The sequence below is a fragment of the Monopterus albus genome, unplaced genomic scaffold (genome assembly GCF_001952655.1).
Source record: "Monopterus albus unplaced genomic scaffold, M_albus_1.0 scaffold137.1, whole genome shotgun sequence".
NCBI classification, from domain to species: Eukaryota; Metazoa; Chordata; class Actinopteri; order Synbranchiformes; family Synbranchidae; genus Monopterus; species Monopterus albus.
This window is the reverse complement of record NW_018128017.1, coordinates 274,505-288,469: the sequence shown is the minus strand read 5'-3', so window position 1 is coordinate 288,469 and position 13,965 is coordinate 274,505. Positions and strand designations below refer to the sequence as shown.

Genomic DNA, 13,965 nt, shown 5'->3' with positions numbered 1-13,965 from the left:
GAGGCACAGCAAAGTGCTGCCTCATCGCGCATCTCCTCCATGTATTTGAACGGGACATACGGAAATTCTGCTATTCTTTATTGAAAAAAATTCCTTCAACATCGGATTCGAACGGCAAAAGGGCCTACAACACACACCAGCCGACAAATATTAACGTTTATTATATTTTATGGTTTTCAAGATTGACAGGGGAGGCTCTGCCTCACCTGCCTCCCCTGACCGCACGTCACTGGTGGTTTTAATCCTCTCCGCAGTGAGTATGTGGGTAATTTTTTAGTCCCACCCCAGTAATAATTACAGCCACAACTGCTGTTCTGTGAACTGGCTGCTCCTCCTCTAATTTAAATCCCATCTAGAGGGATATCACTGAATTTTAAAGTGGATCACTGAGGGTATTTTCCATGTGAATAGCTGATACTTTTTTATCAGCTCAGTGTGTAATTTGACTTTTGTGTTATAGCCACCAGAAGAACAAAATACCCCATAAAGGTTAATCAAATGTGCTGTTGTAATGACAAGTACAAGTAGATCCTGCTATTCTCTTTTGACTCCCATCTTTCAGCATATATTTGTTTACATTTAGTCAAATCATCCCCATTTAAAGTAGCTGAATTACTTATTGGCAACTCATGTTTGCAGCGTACTTGTGGACGTACAGGAATCTATCACCAATTTACTTGATAATTTTCTACATAATTTTCAGGAAAGTCTCTTTTTTATGATTCTATGTGGATTTTTGGAGGTTTATTCTGGATGGAGATCAGAGATAACGATGTTTTTGGGAGCTGTAATGCCCACTGAATGATATCAATATGCTTCATATGTTCAGATTTATTATGACTCCAAAAAGGGCTACAGTTTTGACTCTAATTTACCTCTCACACAGTATCTTTTCCTCCCTCCCTCTTTCTTGCTTCTCCTTGTCCTGCTCAATGTGCATGTCTTCTACAGAGCAGATCCTGTCATTTCATAGTGGTTAAACTGCTTTAGGGAACAATGAGTTAAATTGCTCAGAGGGACAGTAAATGTTTTATTCCCCACATCCAACTGTAATGCTCATCCTTTCTGAATGGGGCTTAAGTTTTATATTCCACTTCATCTAATGCTTTTGCACATAGACTTCTCCACATACAGTGACAGAAACAATGAAAGAAATTCTGTACACACTCACTGTCCTGCCACAGATGGCATAGCAATGGTAGTTGTGATTGTGCCTTTGGCTCTCTGATCATAAACTAACTGAAACTTTTAAAACAGCCTGTTTCTATGAGGTTTTAGCTCATTCATATGACACATATGTCCATATTGTATGGTAAGTAATGTTAGCGTAATGAAATGTAAGGACAGCAAACTACTGTTCCTAAATATAACACATTGCCAGTGAAACACAGTCCACGCCAGTGATGCAGTACAGCACAGCTACAGCCAGAAGGCGCTCTTTGTCTGTTTCGGTTTAAATCAGACCTCAGACATACATACACATACCTACACATACACTGTGTTTTCATTCCTTGTGGGGACTTTACATTGACTTACAGTACATTCATTTCCTGTAGACCTATCCTAACCTTAACCATAACCACTACCTGCCTAACCCTAACCCTAGGCAAAATAGGTAATCTAAAATAGACCTAATACTTGTTATTAAACCAACTTAGGTACGGTAAAGCCCAACAAAAAAGTAACCCCCTACCTTAAACCACCCGTTGTCACCACCCGGGCCCTAAACTTAACCATTTTGGACTTAATGCCTAATCCTAACCCTCACACTCAAACCCCCCTTAAGCCCAACCCATATCGGTACCCTGACCCTAACCATTCCATATCTCAGGCCCTAAACATAACCTCAAACCTTAAACTGCATATTTACGTTACCCTGGCCCTAAACTTAACCATCGAAGACTTACTGCTTAATGCTAATTTTAACCCGCTTACCCCAACCCCTCTTAAACCCAACCCATACCCCTACCCTGACCCTAACCGTTCCACATCTCTGGCCCATCCGTGATACCATGGCCCTAACCTTAACCGCTCGGGACTCAATGTCTAAACCATAACCCCTGGCCACCTGGCTCAAAATGTTGACCAATCCAAGGCGATAAGGAGGTTTGGCCCACACTGATTCATTGTCTAATCTAGTCAATCAGTCTCTTCATGGTGCTGAGCCCAACACAACCATCCTGTTTGTGTTTGTGTGTGTATATAAATGAGAGAGACAGTGGTATCCCTGATCTGCTGACAGATGGATACACACTCACACACACACTTTTTTCCAGTGTTTCTTCTTAAATACAAAGAATTGTCCCTAACTTGACACTAACTTTGCGTGTGGCAGCCTGAATTTATCTGGGGATAGTCAGCGAGCAAACATCTCCCCCCTCACTCCCTCAGCCATCCCAATTCCAATCTCACCGTCCAGCTTCAAAGGTGAAGCGGGTGGCATCCCGTCCGTAGCGCCGCAGGGAGCAGAGCGGCCAGGTGACCAGCTTGGTGCGAGGGTTGTGAATGTCCCACAGGTAAATGTTCTCATGGGTGATCTGCATCATACACTCTCCATAAATGTCCAGGTTGGGACAAGGGAGGAGGAAGACATTGAAGCGCTCTGAAGAGACAAGGAATGACAAAAACTATATCAGGGACTTGTTTTCACTATAGCTTGTGTTGCTTCAGTTAAGTGTTAACAAAGAATAAAGGTCCTGTCCACAGATCAACCTTATTTCATTGGCTGTTACTGCAAATCATAATTTCTCATTAGGGGGTTCCTTTATCAGTGACTTGATATGTGAAAAGATGAAATATGTTTTTTGTCCAATCTAAATTAGTATCAGTAGTGATGAACCCATAGAGAACTATCATCCCACTTTGTTGTTCTCCTCAGCCCCTCAGGTCTTTTTTCAGCTCATTGTTTTGGTTTTACTTTTCTATTTTAGCTTAGTCTCTGTGTTTCCAGCAGCAGGAAGCAGCTGTTTTCAGTGTCAAAACTGTAAAACCAAACGAACAGCAGACAGACACTGTTATTGGCAGTTAAAGAGACAGATACAGTGTTTTTCAGGAGCTGGTGAAGATGGATCCAGGACTAAACGAGAATGAATACTAGATTTACCAAGTGAATTCAAACACCAATCTAAATAAATGATTAAATAAATGATTGACTGCTGGATGTGCAAGAGCTATCTGCTGATTTATCAGTTTTTTAAGCTGACAGTACATCCGATTTTGTGAGGCTTGCTACACCAAAAATCAATTGAGGATTTAAGTCTTTTGGAGCAGGACCAAGTGAAATCTCAAGTCACACTGTAAGTACTTAAAGATAACTGTAAGTCTTCATAAAAAAATTGCAAGTCATTTGAAGCCTTGGGTCTCTGATTGCTGACAAGTAAAAAAGGCATTTGATCATTTTACTATTATTATCATAATATTTATCAAGGTAACACCAAACACTTTGAATACCTTGACCTAAAAATGATGCATTTGTAGTGTGGCAATGAAAGACTAAGGTACTGCTGCCTTATTTGTCACTGTTTTATGATTTTAGTGGGTGAAAAATGACATTTTCTATATCAAATCCTCAAGTCAAAGGTTTGGAGACTTTCAAGTCTTCATTTTGTGTCCATTACTGTACTGGATAGCAACATCTGAAAAATCTGTTACAGTGTTTTAATGACAATAAAAAATGCCTGTGTTAGCCTTAAACAGATTCAACACCCATGACCCATGGGAGACTCCATACAATGTTGAACACATAACATAACTGTTAAATTAATCCTCAATTGGTATCAATAGAGATTTTACTGTAGAGTACAGCAGCAGATGCCAATTTAGCTTAGAATATGGACAGAAAACTCCACAAACATGCCATCTTTTAAGAAAGACTGATGATACAAACCCTCTTAAATGCAAAAATGTTATAGAAAACAACCTTAGATTAAAAAAATATAATTTAATCTTTTTAAGCTTGTTATTTTCTAAGTGGGAACACTTAGCTCCTTTTGACCAAGGGAGGCTGTAGCCAGACAGATCTGTCCTCTGCCACCTGCCAGCAACAAGCTTCAGGGGCACCAATAAGGACATGATCCCTTACTGGCTTACCACCCATACCACTATCAGTTGTGCTGGACAGTGCACCAATGTGAGCTGGAAGCCCCAAACCTCAGATCTGCAGTGGTGGTAGCAGAAGCTTAAACAGCTGGAACACTGGAATGGAAACTTGCATTCTGTATGTTTCACTCTGTGTGCTTGTGAACCACCTGTGTGTTCGCACTGCACCCCAGCAGCCAGCAGGTCAGGCTCTCCCATACTGATGTCGTTGAGCCGTGTTCCCAGACACTCAATTGAAAGTGTCTTGAACCAGTCCTCTGCCTCCAGCTCTGTCGAAAGAGGAATACATGAGAACAAAACGGGGTAGACAGGAGGACAACAATACATGAGTGATTATGGTTGCTCTTAATAATCTGCATTATTTATAGACTTTGGAAATAGCTTGAAACAAAAAAAAAATCATCTCAGCAGTATACTGAAACTATTTCTTGGTGAACAACAGCCAAATGGCGACTGTATTTAGTCTCCTAAAGCCAGGTCATCACAGTGAGGCTGCCAGGTTTCTTACATTCATGCCACCACAGATGCCTCTTTTAAAAACCTGTGCTCATCAACTGGCAATATGCAAATATGCTATAGCTAGAGACACTGGGTGAATGGATAAAGTGATGTTCATAAAAACAGTTCTAGCACCCCCCACAATGATAAATTGTGATTTTTACATGCATATTTCCTGTATGTACGCTATTGAGAAAAGCAAGCATTATGCTACTGTATAAGACGGTGCAGCAGTAAGTGCTGTTTGCTCTCAGTCAAAAGATCTGGGGTTCAAATCCATATAGGGACGTTCATGTAGTGAAATTTAGATTCCATTCCTCAGTATGTGGCTATAGACACACAACAGTGTTGATGCATGTCAGGATGCACCAGCTGAACAGGATGCACCCAGAGATGATGAGCAGCCTGTGTTTTGGAATCCAAGTTAAAAATTACACATAACACATGAAAGCAGCTCATGGGCCAAGATAACATAACAAACACCCATGCAGACGTCCTCCATTAATCCTGTTAGGTGATGTCAGTCCGACTGTGTTTATATATATAAATATCATTAGAGACGTCAGTCAGCCAGGTTTCTGCCAGGTCCTGCTTTTTAAAGGGGGAGAGAAGAGCTGGTTTGATTGGACAGAACTAAAGCCAGCAGCTCCACCTGCTCCATGTATTCCTCCCTATAATAATGTATTCTGCCCCCATACAAAATGCGCCTGGTAATGCCTTGCTGCGCATGAAAGTGCTCTGCATCTGTGGTCACATTACAAAACACTGTTGAGCATGCCCACCTTGCGCCTGGAGTTTAAACACTGTGCTCCCTTGCTAGAAAATACAGCCCAAAGTGTTTTATGGAGGAGTGAATCTGAAGGTGAATATATTTGAGTGCATGTGTGTGTGTGTGTGTGTGTCCATGCAATACCTGATTCACAGGTGAAGGTGCGTGAGGTGTCATCTGTAAACACAATGGCCACAGCCTGTCGCTTGGTGTCCCGAGGCAGCCGCGTGACATTCTTGACATTGCTAATTTCTGTCACCTATGCAACAGAATGAGGGTAAAAGAGTTTTTTTCTGTTTCTTTTCAAATTTCAGCACCAAGTAGTCTGTAGGTCAAAGGTTTATTCATTTTCTCTCCAGCTGTCAGATTAGCATACATAAAACAAGATTTTCATCTCAGTCAGTCTGAACAAGCCTTAATAGTTTATCAGAGTTACAAAATATTAGTCTCAGAAGGTCTGACCAGTGTATTGGTTCAGTAACAAGGTGCAAGGTCACAACGTCAAGTCCACTGTGAGGGACTATGTAAAGAATGAAGGTGAAGGAGAAGTGATGATGATGATGAAGAGTGAATGATGACTAAGTTCTGAGAGACTGTGTGAAGAAGGACTGTTAATTCTCACTGAGCTCAGAAGTGACAATCTGTGTTTAATGTGAAGGCTGACTGCTTTCATCCCTATCAGTGAGTGTGAGCGTCTGTCAGCTCTTTATCTTTGGTCACACACACACCCACACTGTATATACTCTTACCTTAGGACAGGCTCTGATGTAGGCAGACTTCTCATCAGGGTATTTCTCCAGACGACGGGGTCCTTTACTGGATGACTTCTTAAAAACCAGCCAACAACGCCGATAGATCTAACACACACACACACACACACACACACACACACACACACACACACACAGGTTAAAAAAGTAGGCTACTTTATTGTTCATTAGTACTCTTAGAACCAGTGAGTTAATCAAAACCAAATCTTATCTAACAATTTCACCAAAACAAGATCATAATCATTAGGCACATGGGGCGGGCATGTCCCCTGGTTATCCAAAATCCTATTTTTGTCCACCACATATTTATGATATGATTATGAGTCACCTTGCATTATTACTGTGTGCTTAGCTTAAGCCTAAATTAACTCGACCTAATTTTCAGCTGCTAGGGGATCTCGTAAGGATCAAAACAGACTCGCACCATGAACTTTAGTGCTCTTTGGCCCTCCCATCATGTCCTGTTTCCTAACTACGACATGAAATACAGATGCATGGTTCTGGCAAATGGTACAAAAGGCAATGGTCAGAGGATCATCTGAACAGTTTCAGCTCAGAGCTCAGAGCAGGGGTGGAACTAATGATCTGGGGGCTGAAGGCAAAGTACTGCACAGTAAAAATACTGTCATAAAAATGTCCTGCATTCAATTTTTTACATTTCAGTATCACATTATAGTCTAGTGATTTGTTCAAAACACTGAGTTTAACATCCATCAGCTGAGTTAGTTGGCTGCTTTTATTTCTCCATCTTAGAAAGCCAAACTAATGAAAATTCTGGTTTTTACTCTTTGTCCCACTCCTTCTGTATAAAAGAACATAGCCTGCATGGTCTGGCAGCCTTGGACTTTAACTGGTGGTTCACTGGTGGTCCTACGTGACTGGCTGTTGGAAATGACTACTTGCAGCTTGAAAAATGCTTCTTATAACCGTCAGGTGGCAAGCAGGATTAATTTACACACCAGCTTTGAACAACACAGGGTAGAGAAGCCAAATAGCTTTTTGAATACAGAGCAACATATGCACGTGAATCCACGTGCTTTTTTTCTCTCCCTTATCTTTCTGTTGTTTACAAGAGCTCAGTTCAGTTTCGAGAGACAATGAGAAGCTCGGGCACAATCTCTGTTGAACAAGTGTGGAATTCTAATACCTTCCCACATCCTCTAAAAAGACATCTGCGCACCTTAGGCCATAGATTCTGCCTTTTGAATTGATACAGGAGAGGTTACCTAAGCAAACTCACACCCTTGCTCACATTTACACCTGGACACTGATTCATAAAAATATCTCTCTCTTTTGTTATCACAATTATGACGGTCAGCTGCTGCTCTTATCCACAAGTATCTGCAGTAACCAAGCAGATGGCAATTCAGAGACTTGCTGATGACAATTTGATCACTGATGGACTGAATTGGTTAATGTCAGGGTTTGAACATATGGGTCATAATGACAGAACAACTGTGATGAAGGTGCATCCCCTGCTTTGGGTCTATGGGACCTGCATTATTACTGTAAAGAAAAACTAGGGTTCATTAAACCTTGGGTTTTACTTTTGTAGCTCTGGTCATCAGTTCAGTTGTTTATGATAACACTGTATTTATGATCTTTACGATTACGAATGTGGCTTCAGGTTGTTTCACAGATTAACAGCTGTGATGTTGAAATGCTTACATTTACGTCACCTTAGACCCTACTCTGCTTCTACTTCAGGTAGTTGGTTCAGTTGCTTTCAGCTCTGGGTTTTATGTGAAATCAGAGAGAGCAGTTGTGAAAACAAGAGCAACACAGTGTGACTTTATACGGTAAAGACCACATTACATCACAGCTCTTTCCTCTGGCTGTAGTGCATTCCAGTCCACAAAGCAGGGGTGTCTACAGGACAGCAAAACAAGCTCAGTGGCTCAGAGATGAAATGCAATCCTTTAAAATTTGCTCATATGAAAGCAAGAAATTTCAAGTTATTCATATAGGAAAACTCTGCAAAGCTGTGCTTCACATGATGCTAAGCTATCAGTCTTAAGGATGGAGTTATATTAAGCTTAAAAGGATGAAAAAAGCTAAATGTGTTTTTTCAACACAGAAGCTGGAAGATGGAATTTTCAGAACATAAGTTTCAATTAATAAGACGTGACATGTCTTGATATATAATTTGCCACCTCTGTGGGACAACGGTTACTTGCCCTGCAGCATTTGGAAGCATGGAGGGGTATTTAAGAAATATAAAGAAATAAAACTGTATTTTATTTCATCCATACACACCCCTTCTTTCTCCTTAAAATCTTCTCCTAATCTGAAATTACCTTATTTTTTTTCTCAGTGCTCTGACAGTCAAAGTTCAAGTTAGTCTAGTCTGAGAACGCAGTTTAAAAAATACTGTATGGACTGGTGAGCTGAGCTGAAGGAGAAATGTGAAAAAAAAAGAAAAAATAAAGCAGCCGGCCATTATCCAAAATGTCTGCAGTCTCCTGCTGATGCAGCACTGACACCACATGTTGCTGTTACAACATCATTTTCTTGCACTTTCATTTTAGCAGACCTCTCTGGAATTACAGAAACCCCAAACTGCTTTACTTCAGTTTCTTCTTTAAAGCTGTGAGGCGAGTAATTAGCACTTTCTATCTTCCCTCTCCTTCACGTCCTCCTTGTCTTTAACTTCACTTAGCACTCTTCACAGCTAGTTTGTCTGCTGAGGCCTGATTGCATCAAACAGGATGATGGAAACAGAAAGGAAGGGTGAAGAGGAGGAGGGAGCTTGATAATGGGGAGGATGGGCTAAAGGAGTGGACATGGTGGAAAACAAACTATGGTGGCAGCAGGAGCTGATCATTGTAAAGAAAAAACCAGATAAATACAATCAGTTTTTACACATGCTTTTCCCCCTTAAAACTTCCTGTTTACTATACCTAAGAACACAAGACATTAAAGCACATGACTTACAAATCATACACAGTAGTTTTTTTCAAATTACACCAAGCTGTGAGTGAATGAGATGTTTTGAAACACACGTGGGTGTTCAGGCATCCACACACTTTTGGACATACAGTCTAAAGATGTGCTCAGAAACAACAAAGAACATAATTTGTCATGCTCTATTGGCACCTTATTTGACTGCTAAAGTGTTTTGCAGATTTTTCACCATAGGCGAGTGATTTACCAACTGTACCAATATTACAGCAGCTGTAGCTACAAAGTACAATATGCATCATGTGTGTGGCATGTCTGTGTGTGTTTATGTGAAAACATCCTGTAACACATCTCAGAACTTAAGAAGAATCCAGCTGCTTCTTTTCTTTTTATTCTTTAGATTTATCACATCTCCATAATATCATCAATTGCAGTCATAATGCCTTGGAATAAGCCAAAGTTGAAACATGTTCAACTCATGTAGACATGATCTTGCCTATATTTACACTTTCATTGGGAAATTTCCCTTTGCATCATTGCCATGATGGTGGCACTGCCTGTAACATTTTCCTTGTGTTCTATTTGAAAAACAACACTTATATTGACATATACTGTATTGGACTTTTACTGTCAATCTCAAGATGGCAGGTCTTAAACAATATGAGCGTGGCAGAAGGCGGACATCAGAGAGAGAGCGAGATTAGAGGAGAGCAGTGTGCTGATGCAAACTGGACTCCTTTTATGGAGACGATGGACAATGACGGACCCTCAAGTATGTTTGTTAAGTTTGTGTCTGTGTCTGTTTAAACCGAAAGACTTATTGTCTGTTTCCATAGCATGTACACTACACATGCTCTGAAACAGAGGCACTGGTACAGGACATACACTCACATAAAAAATACCAAAAAAATAAACTGTAGGTGTGTTCTTATTTAATTAAACTGTACGTGTGTTCTTATTTACATCATAGTGTGTTATGTTGTGTGGCTTTTCAAACAGCTGCCCAGTATCTTCACAACAGCTATGTGGCCCACAGAGATATTACAAGTGAAAACCTGGTGCTGGACACACACTACAACCTCAAAGTAAGTGACTTTGGCTCACTCACACAGATGGAACGTGAAACCCACTGAATCACCTCAGTTTTTGCAGCACTTGAGATTTTGAAAAGTTTTCCATATAACCCCCAAAAATCTGACATGTGGAGTATGGCTGTTGTGCTGCATATAATGCAATTTGTTTCCTCTCCACTGTCACCAAGTGCTTTTGCAAGGAGGATTTGTTGGATTTTTCCCTATAATACTGTATGGCCTAGACCTTTTATGTAAAGTGCCCTGAGATGATTTTTGTTGTGATTTGGCACTACTGTACACCTAAAACAAAAGCATGAGCTGACCTGACTGATGATAAACCATAGATCAAATCAAATCAAATGTATTTAAAAACAACATCCAGTTGACCAAAGTACTTTACATGACAGAATAAAACGACAATAAATAACTAAAATAGAATGAATAAGATCAGTGCAAAAAATAAAACAGCACAGACACACAGATGACATACGTTCATTAAATTAAAATTAAAAGGAATTAAAAGGAAGCATCAGGCCCTACTGTATATTAAAAGCCAAGGCAAATAAATATGTTTTAAGCAATAATTTAAACGTACTGAGGTCAGTAGCTGATCTAACATTAAAAGGTAGACTATTCCACAATTTAGGGGCTGCAACAGTAAGAGCACGGTCACCCCAGCGTTTATATCTGGTCTCTTGGAACCTCTAAAAGAAACTGGCTTGACGATCTGAGGGACCTTGTAGGTTTGTGCCAGTGCACTAGTTCAGTGAGGTAAGATGGTGCCAAACCATTAAGAGCCTTAAAAACAAAAAATTAACAGTTTAAAATCAATTCTAAAAGGGACTGGAAGCCAGTGGAGAGAAGCCAGTACCGGGGTTATATGCTCGAATTTCCTAGTACTTGTCAAAAGATGAGCAGCAGCATTTTGCACCACCATAGCTGTAACAAGGAAATACAACTGAACACACCATCAAGGAGCTGATCAAAGTATAATTGAAAACAAAAACTCAAACCTGGTACTTGAGAAGTAAACAGAAGTACAATAGACAGCACTCAGAGAGTAACCTCTGTCAAGGGGCAACTCATTTCCCCCACCATGCCATAAAAGCAATATTGCCATGATAGTTTGACCCTCATAATATGATTGGTTGTCCATGAAAACTTACCACTGGCTGATATTATTAGTTTGAAAGTTATTCAAGAAAAATGAAAGACATGGCAAACATTCACTCATTAGCTTAGGGGTAAAATGAAGACTTCAGTGAGTGGACTGGGGGCGAAGTGGTGAAGATGTCATGTTTCTGCAGGTTTGTGTTCTGCTTGTTAAACAGCTGTTTGATAAACTGCTCATTCAGTCTCTGTTACTGGCTGATTGTTGCACTGTGGAGTGATCCTTCAGGTTCTCTGCCCTCCTTCTGCTCAGCTGTGGGTATATGAGAGAGGAGTGCAGTGCCTCTCTCTAAACAGAGACCGACAAAGCACTAAATACAGTGGAAAAGCAAAGTAGAATAGCTTGTGTCATTACGCTGGGTGAAGGTTAAGGGAGGTACAAGGTGAACCACTCATTAGGTTCTGACAGTGGAAACGCAGCTATAATGTGCATCTGGAACACCGCTGTCCTCACCTACAGACTACTGTGCTCTGAATGAGCTAGCTTGGTCAGAAAATGAGCACTCATAACCACAGACATACAGTATATACGTATACCGTGTATATATATATATATACAGTGGTGTGAAAAAGTGTTTGCCCCCTTACTGATTTCTTATCTTTTTGCATGTTTGTCACACTGTAATGTTTCAGATCGTCAAACAAATTTATATATTAGTCAAAGATAACACAAGTAAACACATCATGCAGTTTTTAAATGAAGGTTTTTATTATTAAGGGAAAACAAAATCCAAAACTATAGAGCCCTGTGTGAACAAGTGTTTGCCCCCCTGTCAAAACACTGGTTTATCGCACCTGAGTTCAATTTCTCTTGCCACACCTGTTCGCAATCAAGAAATCACTTAAATAGGACCTGCCTGACAAAGTGAAGTAGACCAAAAGATCCTCAAAAGCTAGACATCATGCCGAGATCCAAAGAAATTCAAAAACAAATGAGAAAGAGAATAATGGAGCTCTATCAGTCCGGAAAAGGTTATAAAGCCATTTCTAAAGCTTTGGGACGGCAGCGAACCACAGTGAGAGCCATTATCCACAAATGGCGAAAACATGGAACAGTGGAGAACCTTCCCAGGAGTGGCCGGCCGACCAAAATTACCCCAAGAGCACAGCGACAACTCATCCAAGAGGTCACAAAAGACCCCACAACAACATCCAAAGAACTGCAGGCCTCACTTGCCTCAGTTAAGGTGAGTGTTCATGACTCCACCATAAGAAAGAGACTGGGCAAAAATGGTTTGCATGGCAGAGTTCCAAGACAAAAACCACTGCTGAGCAAAAAGAACATAAAGGCTCGTCTCAGTTTTGCCAGAAAACATCTTGATGATCCCCAAGACTTTTGGGATAATACTCTGTGGACAGACGAGACAAAAGTTGAACTTTTTGGAAGGTGTGTGTCCCATTATGTGTGGCGTAAAAGTAACACCGCATTTCAGAAAAAGAACATCATACCAACAGTAAAATATGGTGGTGGTAATGGGATGGTCTGGGGCTGTTTTGCTGCTTCAGGCCCTGGAAGACTTGCTGTGATAAATGGAACCATGAATTCTGCTGTGTACCAAAATATCCTGAAGGAGAATGTCCGGCCATCCGTTTGTGACCTCAAGCTGAAGCGAACTTGGGTTCTGCAGCAGGACAATGATCCAAAGCACACCAGCAAGTCCACTTCTGAATGGCTGAAGAAAAACAAAATGAAGACTTTGGAGTGGCCTAGTCAAAGTCCTGACCTGAATCCAATTGAGATGCTGTGGCATGACCTTAAAAAGGCAGTTCATGCCCGAAAACCCTCCAATGTGGCTGACTTACAACAATTCTGCAAAGATGAGTGGGCCAAAATTCCTCCACAGCGCTGTAAAAGACTCATGGCAAGTTATCGAAAACGCTTGATTGCAGTTGTTGCTGCTAAGGGTGGCCCAACCAGTTATTAGGTTTAGGGGGCAAACACTTATTCACACAGGGCTTTGTAGTTTTGGATTTTGTTTTCCCTTAATAATAAAAACCTTCATTTAAAAACTGCATGATGTGTTTACTTGTGTTATCGTTGACTAATATTTAAATTTGTAGAATGTCTTCTTCCCCCTTTTTCCATGAGTACCTGCAAACCCGTTTTATCATAAAACCCGAACATGGAAATACAGACAACAGAGCATAAATCAATCCGAACTCAGCATTAAACCCAAATATGGGAAAATAAGCATTAGAACTTAAATCCCATCAAAATTATCATTAAACCTAAACAGGGAAACGCAAATAGCGCACGAATTAGTCCGAACTCAGCATAAAGCCCAAACGTGGGAAAACATACATCAGAACTTAAATCCTGCTGGGATCATCATAAAGCCTAAACATGGGATAATAGAATATAAATTAATGAATACTCGGCAAACCCAAACAAGAAAAACAAACAAGATTAAATCAAAGGAGGATTTACTTATTCCGGCCTGTACTCAAAACTGGAATATAAAAATCCGACCTACAGGATATAACAGAGGAGAAATAAACTACACTAAGTAAAGACAGCAAAAAGTGACAAGAGCTTAAGGGACATGCTTTACCAGTGCTTGCCTTTGGCCCTCTACTCCAAACCACCTAGTCGTCAGACGAAGTGGGGAGCGTCATCAAGATACTTACCTTATACCTAACCTGCCTGTGCCTTGGACAACGAGCTCTTGTATAAACTTAAAACCGC

The 13,965-nt window shown here is 40.5% G+C and overlaps 1 protein-coding gene across 2 annotated transcripts in view; it reads right to left on the bottom strand.

The window, feature by feature from the left end:
• dok4 (docking protein 4) overlaps positions 1-13,965 on the bottom strand; it is a 120,520-nt gene that overhangs the window by 7,847 nt on the left and 98,708 nt on the right. For both annotated transcript variants that reach the window (XM_020613701.1, XM_020613702.1), the window contains 4 exons: positions 6,115-6,222; positions 5,510-5,624; positions 4,248-4,367; positions 2,413-2,602 (listed from right to left, as the gene is read on the bottom strand). In XM_020613701.1, coding sequence (XP_020469357.1) covers positions 2,413-2,602; positions 4,248-4,367; positions 5,510-5,624; positions 6,115-6,222 — 533 coding nt within the window. The remainder of the gene's footprint in view (positions 1-2,412; positions 2,603-4,247; positions 4,368-5,509; positions 5,625-6,114; positions 6,223-13,965) is intronic.